The 20903-nt window shown below is 33.9% G+C and overlaps 3 protein-coding genes and 1 long non-coding RNA gene across 4 annotated transcripts; 1 reads left to right on the top strand and 3 right to left on the bottom strand.

The window, feature by feature from the left end:
• Nucleotides 1–260: 260 nt before the first annotated feature.
• On the bottom strand, nucleotides 261–2076 carry LOC105954473 (blue copper protein 1a). The gene is made up of 2 exons (XM_088818007.1): nucleotides 1906–2076; nucleotides 261–613 (listed from the first exon to the last, which is right to left on the bottom strand). The coding sequence occupies exons 1-2, from the start codon at nucleotides 2066–2068 to the stop codon at nucleotides 261–263; spliced, it is 516 nt and encodes a 171-aa protein (XP_088674133.1). The 5' UTR covers nucleotides 2069–2076.
• Nucleotides 2077–3246: 1170 nt separating this feature from the next.
• Nucleotides 3247–4572, bottom strand: LOC105954492 (uncharacterized). Its single transcript, XR_001172539.2, has 2 exons — nucleotides 4268–4572; nucleotides 3247–3950 (listed from the first exon to the last, which is right to left on the bottom strand). It is a non-coding gene; the product is annotated as an uncharacterized LOC105954492 (long non-coding RNA).
• A 2382-nt stretch (nucleotides 4573–6954) lies between these two features.
• Nucleotides 6955–8568, top strand: LOC105970641 (uncharacterized). The gene has a single exon (XM_012995473.2). The coding sequence runs from the start codon at nucleotides 7076–7078 to the stop codon at nucleotides 8372–8374; it is 1299 nt and encodes a 432-aa protein (XP_012850927.2). The 5' UTR covers nucleotides 6955–7075; the 3' UTR covers nucleotides 8375–8568.
• Nucleotides 8569–18601: 10033 nt separating this feature from the next.
• Nucleotides 18602–19501, bottom strand: LOC105970639 (blue copper protein 1b). Its single transcript, XM_012978144.2, has 2 exons — nucleotides 19333–19501; nucleotides 18602–18936 (listed from the first exon to the last, which is right to left on the bottom strand). The coding sequence occupies exons 1-2, from the start codon at nucleotides 19499–19501 to the stop codon at nucleotides 18602–18604; spliced, it is 504 nt and encodes a 167-aa protein (XP_012833598.2).
• Between the last annotated feature and the right edge of the window lie 1402 nt (nucleotides 19502–20903).

The raw sequence follows: 20903 nt of genomic DNA, 5'->3' as shown, positions 1-20903 counted from the left end.
TATACATCGAAGTAAGAGATTTCAAATTCTATGAATTTGATCCAAGAGGATTTGAGATCCTATCATTTGAAATCACTGAATCAAACGCACACAATTTTCACCTTTTATTTTCTAATAACTAAATAAATAATAAAATCATTGGGTTCCAAAATACAAGGGAAACAATTCCATTGAAATTTCCATGATTATATATAACATTTCTTTATCAATAAACCACAAAAATAATAAAGAACAAAAAACAATTGAGTATATATAAATGTTCAATAAGCCATGATCATCATCATATAGGCAGCCATCGCAGCTACAACCCACCGCACACAAGATTCCAAAGGAGAGACTTTCCGGGCGGCGGCCGAAGTGCCAGGTGTCGGGTCAGGAGTGGGCCCCTCAGCCACGGCGGATACGCTAATGACGAGCTTCATCCCCATGGAGCAATGGTCGCCAATGTCACAAATGTACCACTTCTTGCCCGGGGACAAAATGGTAATTACATCTTTTCCACTCGTCAAAGGGACAGATGTCGCGTTTGTGGAGGTACAACGTTGGAAATCGGGCCCGTTCACCTTTAGAACATTGTGAACTCCTGGTTTATACTTGAATGCTGCACCGTATCACATACATAGATTAGTTACAATATGATGTTCATCGATTTGATAAAAACCATACCTTATCGAAATTTCGTTATCGAACCAATAATTCAGTTTTTTTTTTTTTTTACTAACTGCAATCAGTATGTGCAAGTTTATATTTAGATGAGTGTACTTCTTTATCTAATATCCTATGGAAATAACCTTGCTTGCATTATATTTATATTTGAGAATAAACTGCAAAAAGTACTCATGTGTAATCTTCAAATAATAAAAATCCCCCTGTGATAAATAAACTAGTAAAAACACTCTTGTGAAATTTAGTCAAAGGCAGAAATCCCCTTATTGATTTCGTGTGGCTCACTCGCTGAATGTGCAGCTGGTAGCTGATTTTTAGATGTGAAATGATGAAATTATCTCTCAAAATGTATTTGTATTTTATGTATATATATTTTATTTTCAATTTAATTGTTTAGAAATTAAAATATTATTAAAAAATTAGTAAAAAATTAAATTGAAAAATTATTAAAGTTTGGTAATCAAATTAAGTATATGTTTTTTTTTAAATATAAAATAAAGAAATACATAATAATGGAATTTAAGTTTTCTTTATTTTCTTTTGATGTAGGGATAATTAAAAATATATACAAGAATTATTTGATAATAAAAATAGAAATCAAAGACCTCATTGTACTTTTCTAAATTAAATTATTACAAAAATAAAATAATTAAAATATTTATAAAATATAAGAATTTATTAATTGCAAAATTGCGAGAGTATTTGTGCATTTTTATATCAAGTGAACACTCAAATAAATAATGGGCAGAGTATGCTATATAAATAATTTCATTGGGGGTGGGTTCAGGGGCGGACCCAAGGTATGCCTTGGGGGGGCCCATCCCTGCAGGAAAATTTTATTTTTTTATCTTTTTTTTTATTATGTTTTTGACATTTTGTGTTATTTATCTATCAATATATATACTTTAGTCCCCAAAGTTAAAATTTTATATTATTTTAGCCCAAAAAATATTCTAGCCCCCCACCCAAAACTTCATTTTTACGCCCCTGGGTGGGTTGCTAATTTATTCATCAAATCGGGTTTTTTGCTATTTGAAGATTGCATATAGGTACTTTTTGCCGTTTAGAGATTAGAGATTCGAACGTATTATGAGTGAGCTAGGTTAGAGATTTAGAGATTCTAACGTATTATGAATGAGCTAGGTTAGAGATTCAAACCCGTTTCCTAGTTAGATATTGAGTTATTTGTACATCAAAATAAGAAAAAAAAAAAAAAGTATTTAACAAAAAGAAAAATACCAATAGTATCACCGACACGGAAATCTTTGCCCTTCGTCCATTTAGTGTAATCGAAATCTAGATTCCAACCCGCGTCATCTCCGACAATATAATCAATTGCCAGGGCAGGAGAAACGGCTGCTACTACAACGACTACCGTGACCAAGAAAGCTCTTAGCGCCATTTTGCTTAACTTCGAATGCAAGAGAGCCTTCTTAATTAATCAACTAATTTGCTAGTATTTTACCCTATTTATAGCATTATTATTAATTTAGTTCTATAAGAAAACACCTGCCGGCTGAAAACGGCTAGTTTAGTTACGTTAACAATGTCAAAATTGCATCCTAGAAATAGTTAACTAATTAATTAGATACGTTTGTCCAAACAATACAATATAGTAGTATATAGAGTATATGAGCAACTTTGTCAAAAACCTATGCAATTGAAATATATATAACGATACAAAGCCACATGTCCGAACTGAGAAGTTCGATTAAATCGAGGTTATAAATTTGAGCGATTTAGTCCGTATTCGACAATTTTATTGTCGGAAATAATGCACTTTCTCGAATTATCTATTTGTAAATACAATGTATTAAATGAATAGCAAATACATGAATAGTTAGACATATGACTATTTAGTATTCTAAGTAATATCTAGTGATTTCTTTCTTCTTTTTTCTTTTTCTAGTGTTTTCCTTATTTAAATAAATAGGCAAATACATGACTAGTTGAAAATTAAGCAGAGAACAGTTTCGTTAGATTTTTCCTAGTGATTTCTTTCTTTCTTTTTTCTGCCAAAGGATATTGTATTTTATGGCATCTGTGATTTTGTTATTTATATTAATATAAGTTGGCTTTTCAAGTTTCGTAGTGGATTTACATTAATTTAATGGTGAATTGCGTTAATTTGGTAGGTAAATTACCTTATTTTGTAACGTATTATGTTAATTACATAGTGAATTTCGATAATTTTATGGTGGATTTTAATTTGGTAAAATGTGCCCGAAAAAAAGAAAATTTTAAAGAAATTGTAAAAAATGATTTTTTTTTGAAATAGTCGAAATTAAAATAAAACATAAAAAAAAACCGAAAAATAGTAATTTAAAAAAAAAAAGAAAAAAAATTCTAAATATAGAAACCTGAAAAGACAGGTATTCTGCAATTCAAGGTTTTATCTAAAATATAGGATTTAAATTTGGATGTATCACTCTACCGAAATACAATGGAGGTTTTGTCAAATAGAACATTTAATTCTACTTTAGCTAAACTTTCCAACATAAGTCTTGCAATTACTCAATTAGTAATGAGGATACAAGAAATACACATAAAAACAAATATGAATTCCAACAAGATCAAATGCAGAGTTAAAGATTGCCATTATATTGTTTCCGAATAAAAATATTGCTACAAGGAAGATGATAGATGAATGGTTTACAAATTACAATAGAAGGATAGTTTACAATAAATACTCCTTGCCACAAAAATCCCAACTAACTAAGTGGCATCTCAGAAAATTTTGAGTAAAACATAGTTATTTTCCATGGCGACAAGGAACGAGGAAACAAAAATAACGCTTTATCAAGATGCTCTCGCAATTGATGTCGAGCTTCAGTCACTTGTGGCTTGTGACGGTTTTGCCCCTGTAACAATCGGAATAGGTCAAGCATATATCATCAGGTAATTTAGAACGGTAATTGTCACATATACACCGCGCGACTATATATGTAATAATTCAAGATCAAATTTCTTACAGTTTTACATTGGGGGTACTCAAAGTTTCTTACTTACTTCAATACGAGCATCTTGATAAACCGTTACTTAGTTGTTACTTTTTCTCCGTGCCCCCATGGAAAATAACCGTGCTTCACTACATAATTTTCTGACATGCCACTTAGGTTGATTGGATTTTTGCAGCAAGGAGTGAATATTTCATTTGTCATCTTATTGCAATATTAGCCCATCCGATTCTTCCATCGTAAACCATTCATCGATTACTTCCCTAGTGGCAATTCTCTTCGCCGGAACAAGGGTTTGCGTATATATATTAGTGCCTTTATTTAACCCTGGAAACAAATTATGAGATCTCGATACGTATTAGTGCCTTTATTTAACCCTGGAAACAAATTATGAGATCTCGATACGTATAACAGAATAGTTAAAAGAATTGTTACCAACTTATAGTATAAACACAATATATACATACTCTGTAAATTTTGTAGTCCTAAATTTTCAGGTTTATGAATTTAATTTAAAAGATGGCATGTAACTAAACTCACTTTTTTTCCATTGAGGCCGTTTTCAATGTTACTCGGTCATTTCCACAAACATGTCATATGCATTGCTTCAAATTAAAGGGCTTAAAGATCTAGTTGATACTTACATGTTCGACGTGGTAAGCTATGCTCGTTCCGAACTGGATGTTTGCAAACCGTGGATAATTGACCGCTTCCAAAAATCAATCGATTCGAAGAATTTGTATTGCGGAGGATAACTAAAAGTGATATAAAATTGTCACAATATTGTCTTTTTTTTCTTCTTCTTCTTCATTTTGCAAAGAAGGGACGGAAGTAAATTTTATTGAATGTAGTATCTTGTTGTTTATTGTTCACTTCCTTTATAGGTGAATGTATGATGAACCACCAAACCTGTTGGTATCCGGCCTCTATTATTAGAGTAGATGTATAAGATTTGAATCCTGCCTCCTCTCCTATTTATCCAATCTGTAACACGATTTGAATTTCTCAAAAAAAAAAGAAAAATACACCTTTTTCTTTTTCTTTTTCTTTTTCTTTTTCTTTTTCTTTTTCTCTTTTGTTTTTCTCTGTTGTTTGTTTGTTTTTTTCAGGATAAGCATAGTATAAAACCCCCATGTGTTAAGGAAAACATACGCCAAACCCTCCTATTTTTTTTTTCTTGCGTAAAATCCCCTTATGTTTCATTTTTTCTTGCATGAAATCTCCATTTCCGTTAATAGTTAACACCGCTAGCTATAGAGGAGATTTTAAGCAAGTTTTTTTAACATATTTTTCTTATGTAACTGTAAAATGTGTTCGGCTTAATTTAAGAAAATAATATGAAATTTAATTTTGCATAAAACTCCCTTGTATTGTAGAAGATATGCCATAAACCCTATATGCTATGAAAAAAATGCATAATATCCTCTTTGTAGATAACGGTGTTATTTTTAACGGAAAAGAGGATGTCGTGCAAAGTAAAATGAAACACAAGGGGGTTTTACGCAAGAAAAAAAAAATAGGGATTTGGCTCAGGTTTTCCTTAACACAATGTAGTTTTATGTTGTTTACCCGTTTTTTTCACAATATTATCTCTTTTCAAGAATATAGGAATACCACCTATGTTTGCCCATCTTTAGGGCAATTATTTCATTTTTATTTTGGAAAACAAAATTTGAAAGAAAATTTGAAAAAAAAAATTGTTTGTATTTTGAGAAGAAAAGGGTTTACAATGTTCAATGAACATTTCAAACAAAGTTCTTGAAGGTGTTGAAATAAATATATTTTTTGAAATAAATTTGAAAATAAAGCGATATTATTTATGATTTGTAAAGACATTTATTAATGTTGCAATAACTTCATATTAAAAGATACTTTGTTAAAATAGAATTCCCAATTCCCAAAAGCTTTGGAAGTCCAAATTAAAAACCTTAACAAAAATTATTTTGATATTCTTGGAAGTTCTTCACATCATTAATGGTTTACTAAAACCAAATTTTGTTGAGGAAGAAAAGAGAGGTAAAACTAGAAAAAAAATAAAAAAAAATCATAAACGTACTAACATTGGAGTGATACAATTGTTGTTTTTTTTAACCGTACTAGCATTTTTCTCCCGTGCGATGCACGGTATATTATTTAAATAGTGAAAAGAAAAATAATCAATTAAATACATAATAAGAAAATATAGTACACTAATATAATAAAATTTAATAATGCAGTATTATTCATATTGAATTTCTGGCTTTATCTCTTAAAATTTGAGATATATTGATGAAAATTAGGAGATCAATAATTGTTAAAAATAATAGTTAAAAAATTAGTACAGAAAAAATATTAAAAATAAATAATTACATAAGTAGCAATAAGGTAGAATTCTTCATGGGTTAGTTTTAATTTTCATAATTGTTAAAAATTATAGTAGGAATTCGTAGAGAAAAAATATTAAAACTAAATAATTGCACAAATTCAATAGGGTTTTTAGTTTTTCGGGTTGCTGGAAATTATAGTTAAAAAATTAGTACAGAAAAAATATTAAAAATAAATAATTACATAAGTAGCAATAAGGTAGAATTCTTCACGGATTATTTTTAATTTTGATAATTGTTAAAAATTATAGTTAGAAATTCGTAGAGAAAAAATATTAAAAATAAATAATTATAGAAATACCATTAGGATTTTTTAGGTTGCCCAGCGTTTCTTTCTTTCTTTTATATATAAGATTCTTATGGAAAATTTACAGTTTCACCCCTCAAGTTTACACCGATTTTGCAATTGGTCTCCCATGTTCATAAAAAATACATTTAATCCATCATGTTTCAATAATTTAACAATTTTGGTCATTTTCGTCAATTTACCGTTAGTTCGTCAGTCGTTTGTTAAGGCAGTCATGAGGTCTACACACTTGATTCGTTAGTACTAACTGAAAATTGTCGGAAAAGACTAAAATTTTTGAATTTTTAAAACGTGAGGGACCAAATTAAATGTGTTCTTTGTTAATATGAATGACTAAATGTGACATTGCACAAATTTGAGGGATGAAAAATGTATTTTTTTTCCGTATTCTAATTAATAAAAAGTCAGTACATTAACAAAAGGTATGCACTTGTGTTTTATGAGAGTGTACGAAAATTTTGTGTTTGTGCTTTTAACATTAAAAGAAGGAATGACACTATTGAAGTCTTGACCATGAAGAAAAATTGGAATCATATATTAGATAGTACTACGTGAATTTTAAAACAAGATAGAATGAAGAAAAGAAGTGTGAATATCGATAAAGAGACAACTTTAATTTAATTTACTTTTTTCTCACTTTAAAAACAGAAAAATTAAAGTGACAATATGAAACACATAGCTCACACATGAAAATGTTATTTCTTGAACAAACTCCTTGATCAAGCACATTCGGCTTTCCTCTCGTGAATTTTGTTTCGTTTTACTAGGTTCGGAATATACTAATGGATCTTGAAAAGACTCGTCTCAAAATCAAAACGGAAAATCTCGAGACGGCCGGCTTAACTAGGGTTGATAATTTTTCAGACAGTAGTGTAAGAATAAAGACAGAGGAAGTTTATGCCAAGGTTTGTGTGGAAAAGCAAACTAGGGTTATAAACGAAAAGAATGTCAAAATATCCGAGCTACATGAGAAGCTTAAGGAAACGAAGAAAGAGGTTGAGGAATTGAAGCGACAGAAATTGGAAGCCGATCAAATCATCGAGGGGTTACGGGCGAAGAATAGGGAGGCTTGCGTGACTATAGAACAACTGAGTGAACAAAAGATGGCTGCCGAAGAACACGTTGTGAGGTACGTCGAAACAGTGAGGAAAATCGGCCGGAAGCAAACGGAAAGCGATAATTTAGTGACGGAATTGAGGCGACAAAATTTGGAGGCTTCGCGGACGGTGGAGCATTTGGGGCGGGAGTTATTGGCTTGCGAAGTGCACAAGAAAACATGTAATAAGAAATTGTCGGAAGCTGATTGTACGGTGAAGGAACTAAGGAAAATTGTTGAGGAATTAAAGCGACAAAATGTTGTCGTTGATAGAGATGCTCGAGTCTTGAAAAGGAAGTTTGAGGATTTGGTGCCTTTGGCAGTCGGATTAGGGAAGTTGTTGAATGTGAAGATCGATGGGATAGTGAATCGAACGAACGAGGGTGGTGGTGAAGAGAATAATAATACTGGCTTGGCAAGAGATGATTTCATCGAAATCTTCGATTGTGATGATGTCGCAGAAGTTTTTTTCGAGAACTTTGCAAAGAGGGCGAATTCTGATCGGACAAATAAACAGAAGGGAAAAACAGATTGTTCGGAAGAGGTTTCTGTCACAGCACGAAAGAAGAGGAAAAGCAAGATTAGTGACGAAAATCGAGAATCAGCTCACAACACACATTCATTTTCTCGAGTAAAGACTAATCCAAGAAAAACGTGGATGAGTGGGGCCCACATGCTCGAGGCCTTTGATAAGGATGACGAGCTTTGTATGAAAGCCGTGTGCGCACTTTATCGAAAGCAAGTTTCTGCGACGGAATCTACCACCCGAGGATTACTTCATCGCTTCGAGACTATGAGGGGACGTGATTTGGCGGAGTATTTGATTGATGGGGATTCGGAGCTTAGATTGAAGAAATCGGTCTCGGAAGTAAAACGAGAATTTCCCGATGCTATTAGCAAATGTCGAATTCTTGCAGTGGATTACTATGAGAAACTCTTTATGTTGTATTGCAGTGGAGAGGATCCCTTTTTTGGACCAAAATGATTTATTTGATGCTTTAAAGTTGAAATAAAAAAAAAAAAAAAAAAAAAAAAAAAAAAAAAAAAAGTCTTAGGTTTTATTTTAAAAATTAAATTTTAAAGTGTTTTGATATGAAGCTTACAAGTTATTTTAGTGTAATATTATATTGGGGTAATATGATATGAGTACCTTAAATCAAACCTAATGACAAGTTCAAATCAAATCTTGTAATTACATTCTTAGTTTAAAATAATATATGAGCAACATCTCAAAGTTTTTTATTCCTATATTGCCCTTATACTATAAATCTTATAACTTACATATTCACGTTTCTTTAATTCAGATTTATTTCTCTTATTTTCATATTTTATCCACGCTTTCTCTCTCCATCTCTCTCTTGCGTTTCCTCTTCTTCCCTCTTTCTCTCTCGTTTTTTCTCTCTTTGTCACCTCTCTATCTCTCTCTTCCTTTCTCCACGAATCTGTCTCTTCCTTTCTCCATGCATGAAGGCCGCCGCCGGCGGCCACAAAGAGAGCATGAGCAGGAGCAGGTCTATCGTAAGCAGTGGTGGAAGGCGGTGGTTGCAAAGGGCTTTGCGGCGGGGTTGTGCGGCGGGGATCGTGCGGCAGAGGGAGCAAGTATTTCTCTACTTTTTTGTTTTATAATGATTTGGTAATGAAAATAAATAAACAAATCGATTTTCTTCATTTTTTTAGAAAGATCTGTAATTGCAAACATATTTTGACTAATTGGATTTGATTTTCTTGAAGTAAAAGTTTTTTCTTGGTTTGAATATGATTTGTTATTGTCTTTGATTTGTTGCAGATCTATATTTTTCAAAAGGGGGTAGGTGACTACGGTTGCGATGGCTGCGACTTTTGGCTGCTAGGGTTTGGGTAGAGATTGCTTTGACTACTAGGGTTGGCGACTAGGGTTTGGAATAGACATCGTAGTATACCATATTATACCGTAGTATACTATAGTCTACTGCAGACTATGAATATATAGAGGATACCATAGTACACCACAGTCTACTACAGATTGTGAACATATAGAGGATGTTCGATGAAGTGAAATTCAAGTTTTAGATGTCTACAAACGAAGATAGCAACTACGATGACTAAAAATGACTATATTTATTGATAGAAGAAAAATAAAAATAAATTAAAAATTAAAAAGTATGTAAATTGAATTAAAAAAATGAAAAAAAAAAAAACATGTTCTTGTTTTTTTTTTTGTGAATTTCAATATTATGTATAAAAAAATTTTTTTTTATAAAATTGTACAATTTTTTGAAATGAAGAAAGAAACAAAAAACGAAAAACAAAATGGTATTCTGTAAAACAAATAATTAAAAAAGTTAGATGGAAAAATGAAAGTTTTAATGAAAAAAAAAATGATAAATGCAGTTTGAATTTACTTAATACTGAGTGGAGGAGTATTTTTTGAATGAATTTTATAAAGGGTGTGAAGCAAATGTTTAGTTGGACTTGTCATTTAGTTCTAATAAGTTTTGTTACCAGGGACCTATATCTTAAAGTTCTATTATATTTTAAATGTTTTAGAAATGGGAAACAAGATCTTATATAAAAAATATGGAATAAATGTACTTTATTAAAAACATATTAAAAGCTCCCTACCATCTGTTAAGTGTATATTTATACACTTAATTCTATCTTTTAATTGGAGCTTTTGATGTGTTTTTACGATAATTGGTGCTTAATTTGGTTATTATTTGTATTTTAGGTGCAAATTGAAGAATTGGCAACTTTTGGGGTGAAAACTGCAAATTCAGAGAAAAAGTGGGCCAAAAGTGAAAAAATCAGAAATCTGGAGAATTAAAGACCGCACGGCCGTGCGGATTTTAGTTCAAAATCTCACACGGCCGTCCGGATGGTCGTAGGGGCGCAGTGAAGGAATTTTAATTACACAAGGAAACCCGCCCTATTATATTTTTGCACCCTATTTAAAGGCCACAAGCACACAATTAGATCAATCTTTTTATCTTTTATCTTTTTCTTTAGTTTTTATTTTTCATCTCTTCTACACGCAATCGAGGAGCAAGAGAACGAAGACGAAGACTTGACGAATCTTCATCCTAGTTTCCCTTTTTCCTTTTCTTTTCTGATTTTTATGAATTTCCGTATTTTTATTATGCTTTTCGTTACGAACATGAGTAGCTAAGTTTTTATTCTAGGATTTTATTGGAACCCTATGTGGTGATTCGAACCTCTTATTCGACTTTTATGCAAGTTTAATTTTTCGATTATTTCTTCTATCTTGATCTTATTTAGTGCATGAGCGTAGCTAACTTATGTTGCTATTTGTTATTGTTAGAATTGATTGACAGATCGTTTTAATAATTAGAACAGGGATAGAAGAACCTTCGAGTAGTTTTTCACCGAATGCGTGTGTTGATTGCATGTATTATCGTAGACATACAGATAATACCTTAGGTAGCCGTTTGCGAGACTTGTTATTTAATGCTTTATTTATATTAGGTTTGCATAGACATATAGTGAATCTTTTATGAATAATAGGTTTATAGCGCAGCGACAGCTGGTTATGAATAATTTCGTGTCTTGGGTTAATAATCGGGAATCGTAACTTGCATAATAGGAGATTAGTTGGGTGAAGAATTATCGCATAGGGGGAAGATAAAATCCTAGATCCGTTTATTATTGACTTTTTCTCGTGATTACTTGTTTTCTTAATTATTTTAATTTTATTAGTTAATTAATTTGACAACCTTGCGTAGGCTGGATAAAAATCACAATTGTTAGGATTTGGTACTTAGGATTAAATAATTTGCGTATTCCCTGTGGGATCGACATCCGACTCTCACGAGTCTACTTTACTACTTGTTTGCGATACGTACACTTGCGTGTTGGTATTTAGCACCCAATAAGTTTTTGGCGCCGTTGCCGGGGAATACGGCTAAATTATTTATTTATCCTGATATTAAATTTGAACAATTTTTCTTACTTCAGCCAATTTTTTTATTTTATTTAATTATTTTTTTTATTATTTATTTTGTTCTAGGTACTTTTTATGCGAAGAGGACACGACACGAGTCTGCTACCTCTTGATCCCGAAATTGAGCGAACGTTTAGGCAAGCCAGGAGAAATCAACGGTTAGCCCAAAACAATCCGGCAACGATGGAGGACGAGAATAATCGTGGAGAAGGTGACCAAAGGCGCCTACCGCATGCGGCAGGGGATGTCGTTATCGAGCAAGAGCAACGCCAGCTAATCAATCCACCGCCTCGCCAACGAGCCTTGCACGAGTACACCGTTCCGACACTCAATGGGTTCCAATCAAGCATCCAGCAGCCCCCCATTGAAGCCAACAATTTCGAGATTCGAGCGGGACTCCTCACGATGCTCCAAAACAATGGGTTATTCAGCGGATTGGCTCATGAAGACCCACATCTCCATTTGGTCAACTTTCTCGAAACATGTGACTCGCACAAAATGAACGGAGTAACACCCGAAGCACTGCAACTCCGCCTGTTCAAGCACTCCCTACAAGGAGCAGCCCGAGAATGGTTGCAAACTCGCGCACCGCACTCCATCTCGTCGTGGGCCCAGCTAGCTCAACTTTTCATGAACACATACAACTCCCCAACAAAAACTGAGAGAATCCGGAGAGAAATTCAAAATTTCATACAAGAAGCCGGTGAAGCACTATTCGAGACGTGGGAGCGGTTCAAACAGCTAGTAAGGAGGTGCCCAAATCACGGACTACAAGAGTGGCGCCAATTGCAAATATTTTACGATGGACTGCAAGACAACTCGAGGACAGTGCTCGACTCTGCAGCTGGAGGTATGTTCATGAGTTTAACCTATGACGAAGCATACGAGCTCTTGGAACGAATCGCCAGAAATAAATACATGCGAGCATCGGACCGGTCGAATAGCGGAGCAGTCAAGACGGGAGGAATTTTGGAGTTAGACGGAGTCACTGCAATCACAGCCCAATTGGAGAAGCTATCGAAGCAAGTAGCTGCTTTGCAGACTCAGCAAGCCCATGCAGTCCAAGTTCCCGACCAGCGCGTAGAAGAAACGGAGTCTCTGAATTATGTGCATGACACCAACCGACAACAGAGGAACCCGTACTCCAACACGTACAACCCGGGATGGAAGGATCACCCTAACTTTGGGTGGGGAGGAAATCAGCAAGGACCAAGGCAAGCACCACCTCAAGGTCAACCGCCTAATTATTCACGACCAGCGCCCGGATTCCAAAATCCGCCTCAAGCCCAACCTCAAGGTGGAGATCTCGCAAACATCTTGGCGCAATTTATGACAACCACCCAAGCCTCCATCCGCAATTTAGAAACACAGATGGGTCAACTTGCAACCCAACTAACAGCGAGGCCATCGGGAGCACTGCCATCAAACACGGAAGATCCTCGGAAGAACAACGTCGAGCAGTGCAACGCCGTGAGTTTAAGGAACGGGAGACAATTGGAGGAGGCCCCACGAAAGGAGAAGCAAAATACGGTAATCGAGGAGCCAATTGAGATTGAGGAAAAAGAAGCAACTCGCAAAGAACCACCATCACCCACAGTGACCCCGCGAGTCCCTCAAGTCCCATATCCCCAAAAGCTTAAAAAGAAGAAGCTCGATGCGGAGCACCAAGGATTCTTGGACAAGCTGAAGGAAATCCACATCAACATTCCGTTTATCGAAGCCATTCAAAAGATGCCAAAGTGGGTGAAATTCCTCAAGGAGCTCGTGACAAAGAGGAATAAATTGCAAGGGAACGAGATCATCCAACTCACGGAGCAATGCAGTCAAATTCTTGTACGGCCCCTTCCACAAAAACTCGGCGATCCAGGTAAGTTCACTATCCCTTGCACTATTGGAGGTAAAAATTTTAGGTCACTCATTGATTTAGGTGCTAGCATTAATCTTATGCCTTATTCCACTTACAAAAATCTTGGGTTAGGTGAGATTGAACCTACGGCTATAACTCTTCAATTAGCCGATAGGTCTTTAGTTTACCCAAAAGGTATTTTAGAGAATGTGCTAGTAAAGGTGAACAAATTTATCTTCCCGGTCGATTTTGTTGTACTTGATATAGATGAAGATAAGGAGATACCTCTTATTTTAGGGAGACCGTTTTTAGCCACTTCGAAAACCCTAATTGATTGCGCTAGTGGTGATCTTACAATGACGGTGCACGATCAAACGATCAAATTTAACGTTTTTAGCGCTAATAAAAATCCATGTGATAATAATGATTGTTATGCTATTGATCTTGTGGATTTTACAAATCAGGAAGATTTTGACGTTTTGATTTTAGACCATGGGAAAGAATCTTTAAGTGCAGGAGATGGTGGCGGAAAAGATAGTCGGACGGAGCAAGTTTATTGTGCAAGCTCAATTTCAACTCCGCCGAGGGACAGTCAAAAGAGTTGGGATGATAACAATGATGAACGTGCAAGGTGGATGTGGCCACCTAACGAACCAAACGAGCATTATTGGGGAGAGGAATTCAATCGCCAAGTGACTTCGGTCACGTTAGCTTGAACAAAGAAGCAGACAAAGTCCGGCTGAAGACTGTAAACTTAGCGCTTCTCGGGAGGCAACCCGAGCTTTCGTTTTTTTTTATTATTTTTTTTTTTTTTTTTTTTTTTGTTATTTTAAATTTGTTAGTTTTGCTTTTATTTTATTTTATTTTATTAAAAAAAAAAAAAAAAAAAAAAAAAAAAAAAAAAAAAAAAGTTTCAGGGGCACTAATAAGAAGTTTTTATTTTGCAGGGACATAAATGCAATTTTTCACACGGCCGTGCAAGAAAAAGGGAGGAAATTCACACGGCCGTGTGAATTTCGGGGATGCTACTGTATAAAATCCGGAAATGGGACGGCCGTGCGGATTTTTCCCTTAAAAATCACACGGCCGTCCAAAAATTGAAGCCACTACTGCCCAAATATGCAAAATGGCACGGCCGTGCAGATTTAAGGCCAAAATTCCGCACGGCCGTGCGAAAAAAAAAAAATAAAAAAAAAAAAAAAAAAAAAATTAAATCAATAAAAAAAAATCCGGGCATATTAAATAGGGGTTTTCCAAACCCCAATTTCCATAATTCCCAAATCCCCTCTCTTCCACTTCGAACCCTACCCCCCTCTTTTCAAAATTTTCAATTTTCTTGGACCAAATTCACCGAAAATTCACCAATTACACACACATACTTCTTAATCGTGGTGGTTTCTTGTTGATTTGCGCAGGGGGGATTCAAGAAAGGTGCAATTTTCTCCACAAACCCACTCCACCAAGAACGCCCACAAGGTGTTCGACGAATTGCCCAAGTCAAGTTTGGGGGGAATTTTGCACATCAATTCACGTATAATCCCGACGATGGTCCCGACATTTAAAACAGGTGTTTTCTATCCTTAAACTCCGGGCAAATCACATTGAGGGCAATGTGAATTTTAAGTTTGGGGGTGGTTAACTACTTGTTTTCATTTATGTGCTTTATGTGTGTTTTATTTTTTTTATTGTGCATGTTTTAGTTTTTTGTTTTAGTTGCCGTCTTTTTTTTTTTGTTTTTATTAAAAAAATAAAAAAAATAATAATAATAAAAAAAATAAAAAAAAAAAAAAAATATTTGTTCGATGCATCAATGAATTACGATGATGGTAGATGGTCAATGTTTGATGATGAAACTACTTGTTTTATGTTGATAAGGAGTATGTATTTGTTTAGCTTTCGATTCAACGGAACGTAGAAGTGAATTATTGCTAGGAATCACACCTTGTGCATTGCTTTGGTTGAATGTTTTGCATTTTAAATTTGGAATTTATTTGTGCTCAATCATGCTTTGTTCGGTTTTAAATCTCACCTTAGGACATTTATGATACGAAGTGTTGATAATAAGTGATTTGGGATATGATTTGGGCCTTCTTTGAACCGTTTGAGCCTTTCAAGCCTACCTTTTTTTGTCAAATTATCCTTAGAACCTTGATTTGAGCCTCGGAGAAAAGGTGTTCTTTCTTTTAGCCAATATGTGGAAGGTAGAAAAGTGGAGATTTTTGAATAATTATCCCTTAGATGTCGGTCGAAAAATTCTTATAAGATCTTTCTTCTTCTTCTTCGAAAAAAAAAAAAAAAAAAAAAAAAAAAAAAAAAAAAAAAAAAAAAACAATAGATATATATGTGCATCTTCATATATATATATCTAAGTCTTTGATTCGATTAAAAAAAAATAAAAAATAAAAAAAATAATAAAAAATAAAAATAGAAGAAGAAGAAGAATAGATTATAAGGGAGAAATAAGGACTAGTTGTTGAATTGTGTTGAAAACTCGAGTCATTGCCTCAAGGCAACAATGTTGACGTGTGAATTTTGGAGAATCGAGTTTATTAAAGTCCCTAGAGGTGAATTCATTGTTTCAAACGCCTATCGTTCAAATTTTGGCGTAATCACCTCAATTCAAGAAAATTAGCCACACATTTCCATATTACCTACCTCGGACCAAAGAGCCTAACAATTGAAAGCCACAAAGCCCCAATGATCCCAATAGCTTATTGTTCAATATTAGTTGAGTAAAATAATTTGGTGGGTATTTGGAGTCAAATATATGCATGTAAGTATAAATTCTTTCTATCTTTAACTTGCAAATATTGGATACTTGAAGCAATTGTATGATTTGTGGTTTTTGGTAATAGTGAGTGACTAAGTACCGTTGAATGTTAAGCTTGTGAATACCTATGAATTGTCATCATAATTGCAAGTTCTGAAAACGCGAGGTTGACCCATCGATCTAAGTAATGAGATGTATGGTTTTGTTTTGAGCTATTAATTTGATTTTACTTGAGGACAAGCAAAAGTTCAAGTTTGGGGGTGTGTTAAGTGTATATTTATACACTTAATTCTATCTTTTAATTGGAGCTTTTGATGTGTTTTTACGATAATTGGTGCTTAATTTGGTTATTATTTGTATTTTAGGTGCAAATTGAAGAATTGGCAACTTTTGGGGTGAAAACTGCAAATTCAGAGAAAAAGTGGGCCAAAAGTGAAAAAATCAGAAATCTGGAGAATTAAAGACCGCACGGCCGTGCGGATTTTAGTTCAAAATCTCACACGGCCGTCCGGATGGTCGTAGGGGCGCAGTGAAGGAATTTTAATTACACAAGGAAACCCGCCCTATTATATTTTTGCACCCTATTTAAAGGCCACAAGCACACAATTAGATCAATCTTTTTATCTTTTATCTTTTTCTTTAGTTTTTATTTTTCATCTCTTCTACACGCAATCGAGGAGCAAGAGAACGAAGACGAAGACTTGACGAATCTTCATCCTAGTTTCCCTTTTTTCTTTTCTTTTCTGATTTTTATGAATTTCCGTATTTTTATTATGCTTTTCGTTACGAACATGAGTAGCTAAGTTTTTATTCTAGGATTTTATTGGAACCCTATGTGGTGATTCGAACCTCTTATTCGACTTTTATGCAAGTTTAATTTTTCGATTATTTCTTCTATCTTGATCTTATTTAGTGCATGAGCGTAGCTAACTTATGTTGCTATTTGTTATTGTTAGAATTGATTGACAGATCGTTTTAATAATTAGAACAGGGATAGAAGAACCTTCGAGTAGTTTTTCACCGAATGCGTGTGTTGATTGCATGTATTATCGTAGACATACAGATAATACCTTAGGTAGCCGTTTGCGAGACTTGTTATTTAATGCTTTATTTATATTAGGTTTGCATAGACATATAGTGAATCTTTTATGAATAATAGGTTTATAGCGCAGCGACAGCTGGTTATGAATAATTTCGTGTCTTGGGTTAATAATCGGGAATCGTAACTTGCATAATAGGAGATTAGTTGGGTGAAGAATTATCGCATAGGGGGAAGATAAAATCCTAGATCCGTTTATTATTGACTTTTTCTCGTGATTACTTGTTTTCTTAATTATTTTAATTTTATTAGTTAATTAATTTGACAACCTTGCGTAGGCTGGATAAAAATCACAATTGTTAGGATTTGGTACTTAGGATTAAATAATTTGCGTATTCCCTGTGGGATCGACATCCGACTCTCACGAGTCTACTTTACTACTTGTTTGCGATACGTACACTTGCGCAGTGGCGGATCCAGGATTTTTGCCAAGGGGGTTCGAAATTGTAGAGTAAAAAATTTAAATATCACTTTATAAAAATAGTGGACCAAAAATTTACAATTTAAAAATTTTAGGTGAATTGTGGAAATATTTAATGAGAAAAAAGGTGAAAAATGTTAAGATTTTATAAAAATAGTGGACAAGTGGACCAAAAATTTACAATATAAAAATTTTAGGTGAATTGTGGAAATATTTAATGAGAAAAAAGGTGAAAATGTTAAGATTTTATAAAAATAGTGGACCAAAAATTTACAATGTAAAAATTTTAGGTGAATTGTGGAAATATTTAATGAGAAAAAAGGTGAAAATGTTAAGATTTTATAAAAATAGTGGACCAAAAATTTACAATGTAAAAATTTTAGGTGAATTGTGGAAATATTTAATGAGAAAAAAAGGTGAAAATGTTAAGATTTGGAAAAGAAATCAAAATGTTTGAGTGGAGCTCGAACCCGTGACCTGTTAGTAAAGGGAGGCATATCTTTACCACCTCAACCACCTACTTTTTCTGTCAACATATGTATAATAGTAGTATTTATTTAAAATCAAGGGTGTGCAGCTGCACACCCTAGACCATAGCTAGATCCGCCACTGCACTTGCGTGTTGGTATTTAGCACCCAATACCATCTTATTTAAAAAATCTAAAATATGTTGAAATTTTGTTTACCGAACACCTTTTAATAGCTTATAAATTCTTAAATATCTTATAAGATGTTTTTAAGAACTTAACAGGATCTAACAATTGAATGCTAAACGTATGGGCTATTTTGTATTTTTCATTAGTATAGGGGTAAATGCTACACAAGTCATAGTATAGGCGGAGAAAATGTAGTTTACCCTAAGTTATTTTGTATTTTTTGCTTTAGGCATAACTCCAAGAATTCACACACTTCTGAATTGTGGGACTATAAATGCAATTTTCCACATGCTAATTATAGACCAAAATCATAAATTGGATTAAGTGTTTGTATCATGATCGATCGATCTTTAAATAAACGAATAAATTAAACGAAAAATTCCGAAATTATCTTATATAGATTATTCCGAATCGAACAAACACACAAAATCAACCCTCATTTTTATTTCGAAAAAAAAACCCGGCACCCTCACAATTACTTAATTAAGCCATGATCATCTTATAGGCGGCCATGACTGCAAGCATCCACATGCAAGTAGTTCTCGAGGCAGAGACTTCAGCACCGGTGGCGGCCGAAGTCGCCGGAGATGGGGCGGGTGACGGCCCCTCAGCCGCCGATACAGTGATGACGAGCTTCATCCCCTTGGAGCAATGTTCACCAATAGTGCAAATATACCACTTCTTGCCAGGTGTCATTAGAGGAATCACATCGTTTCCGGTCGTACGTGGGACCGCCGTTTCATTTGAAGAAGCGCATTTTTGGAAATCAGTTCCATTCACTTTCATCACATTGTGAACTCCAGGTGCATACATGAACGCTGCAACAAAAGCAAATATTAAAAAACCATAACTAATATTAGGTTTTGAGAGAATAAAACAAATTCCATAGAGTTTTTTTTTTAGCCGCTGAGGTAAGGTGAAATTGTGAAAAAACCCCTCATGTTTTGGTAATTACAACCATCCCTCAACTATGAATCTAGAAGATTCCACTAAATTTAACACACTGAACGTGTAAGAAGATTCATAATTGAGAAATGGTTGTAATTACCCAAACAAAAGGTTTTTTTTTTTTTGGTAATTTTACCTTACCTCAAGGGGATGCACGTAATTTATCATAAATTTTTTTAGCTTTCGATTTTGAAAGGGTATTATAATTGGAATAAGTAAAGTAGAATTATAATGCAATAGGAAAAAAATATTGAAGCAACACATACTGATGGTGTCACCGACACGGAAGCTTTTGCCCTCGGCCCATGTGGTGTAGTTAACGCCTAATTTCCAGCCGGAGTTGTCTCCAACCATATAGTCGGTGGCAAAAGCCGCCGGAGCGACAGCTAATGCGATTATCATCGTAATCAAGAAAGCTGATGATCTCGAAGCCATTGTGGAACGAAGTCGATGAATTTGCTTTTATGATTTTCGCTTCTTGATCACGTTACTTATAGTTTTTTGCTAGAAGTAGTTATATTGGAGATGATTAATGGAGTTGATGAATTAGTGTATTTATAGTGATGAAAATGGTGCAACAAGAAATATTCTCAGCTGCCGGCTAACAGCGGCATAGTATATAGTTTTAATCTCCAACTTAATTATATATTTATTTATTTTCCCTATGAAATGTCAAATGGCATTGCTGCCTCAAACGATGTATGTTGTAGCTAGCTGTCTAATTTGGGCTTATATGTATATGAAACTTATCAAATGCGTGTAAAAGAAAAAATAATAAACTGCATGTCTATTCTATGCTACATCGGGTGAAATACACAGGGTTGATCTTTAGCATTCATATACATAAATATAGACCCGGTGTATGCAGATCAACCATAAAAAATCACCCGGTGTAGCATAAAAACAACCGGTTATTTTAAGTTCATCTGTATTTATTAAGTCCTATTTACTAATTATGCATTTATTAACCAAACTTATCACTCCAATTTGTAACAAATTGAATTTCTAAAAAAAACACACACACACATATATATATATATATATATATATATATATATATATATATATATATATATATATATATATATATATATATATATATATATATATATATATATATACAATACATGTACTTTTCCAAAATTGGGTTGTAGCTCAAATAGTAGAGAGGTAAACTAAATATTGGAGTATTTAAAGTTTTAAACATTATTTGTTTTTACTTGTAAAATCGTGTTCTGAAAATCACGACTTTAGTTAGCCATTATACAGCCTTCACTATATATTAATTAGTCGTCTTGTTCTCATTATTTCTCTTCAATAATTCTCTCGGTAGTTTTTCGCCAATATCGATGAAATCCTTTCTCGAATTATCTGTTAATTAAGATTCAATATGGTATTAGTTTGATATCGATTCACATATTGATTCCCATTCTTCGCTTCCGCATCCATTTGTTTAACCGATTTGCTAGATCGATTTCATTTTTCTCTCACAATTAATTTTTTTCTCATAATATAGCATCTGATAATGCTATATTGTTAGACACGTGGATTCGCAACAATAACGTTGTTTTTGTCTAGGATCCTAAATTCATTATCAAACAAAATAAACGCAAGTGTTCTTTACTCTCTACAACTGCGAAAGAAATTTGGGATGATCTCAAAACGCGATTTCAACAGAGCAATGAACCTCGTACGCTTTAATTACGTGGTGAACTGGCAAATATCTTTCAAGAAGACACATGTATCAATGTTTTACTATACGCGTCTCAAAGGTGTTTCGGATGAACTCAACAGTTTTCGCCCAACTTGTACTTGTGGTCCAACATCCAAAAGATCA

This window comes from Erythranthe guttata, chromosome 5 (genome assembly GCF_056151865.1).
Source record: "Erythranthe guttata isolate IM_541 chromosome 5, IM_541, whole genome shotgun sequence".
Classification (NCBI taxonomy): domain Eukaryota; kingdom Viridiplantae; phylum Streptophyta; class Magnoliopsida; order Lamiales; family Phrymaceae; genus Erythranthe; species Erythranthe guttata.
The sequence above is the reverse complement of the archived record's forward strand: the minus strand, read 5'-3'. Positions and strand labels throughout refer to the sequence as shown.

What these genes read in the sequence shown, in the direction of transcription:
- LOC105970639 (XM_012978144.2), bottom strand. Translation starts at nt 19,501, where the DNA reads ATGGCTTCGAGATCATCAGCTTTCTTGATTACGATGATAATCGCATTA. An exon ending in CCGTGTCGGTGACACCATCA is followed by an intron (nt 18,937 to 19,332) that starts GTATGTGTTGCT and finishes CTTTTGTTGCAG; the next exon opens with CGTTCATGTATGCACCTGGA.
- LOC105954473 (XM_088818007.1), bottom strand. Translation starts at nt 2,068, where the DNA reads ATGGCGCTAAGAGCTTTCTTGGTCACGGTAGTCGTTGTAGTAGCAGCC. An exon ending in CCGTGTCGGTGATACTATTG is followed by an intron (nt 614 to 1,905) that starts GTATTTTTCTTT and finishes ATCTATGTATGT; the next exon opens with GATACGGTGCAGCATTCAAG.
- LOC105970641 (XM_012995473.2), top strand. Translation starts at nt 7,076, where the DNA reads ATGGATCTTGAAAAGACTCGTCTCAAAATCAAAACGGAAAATCTCGAG.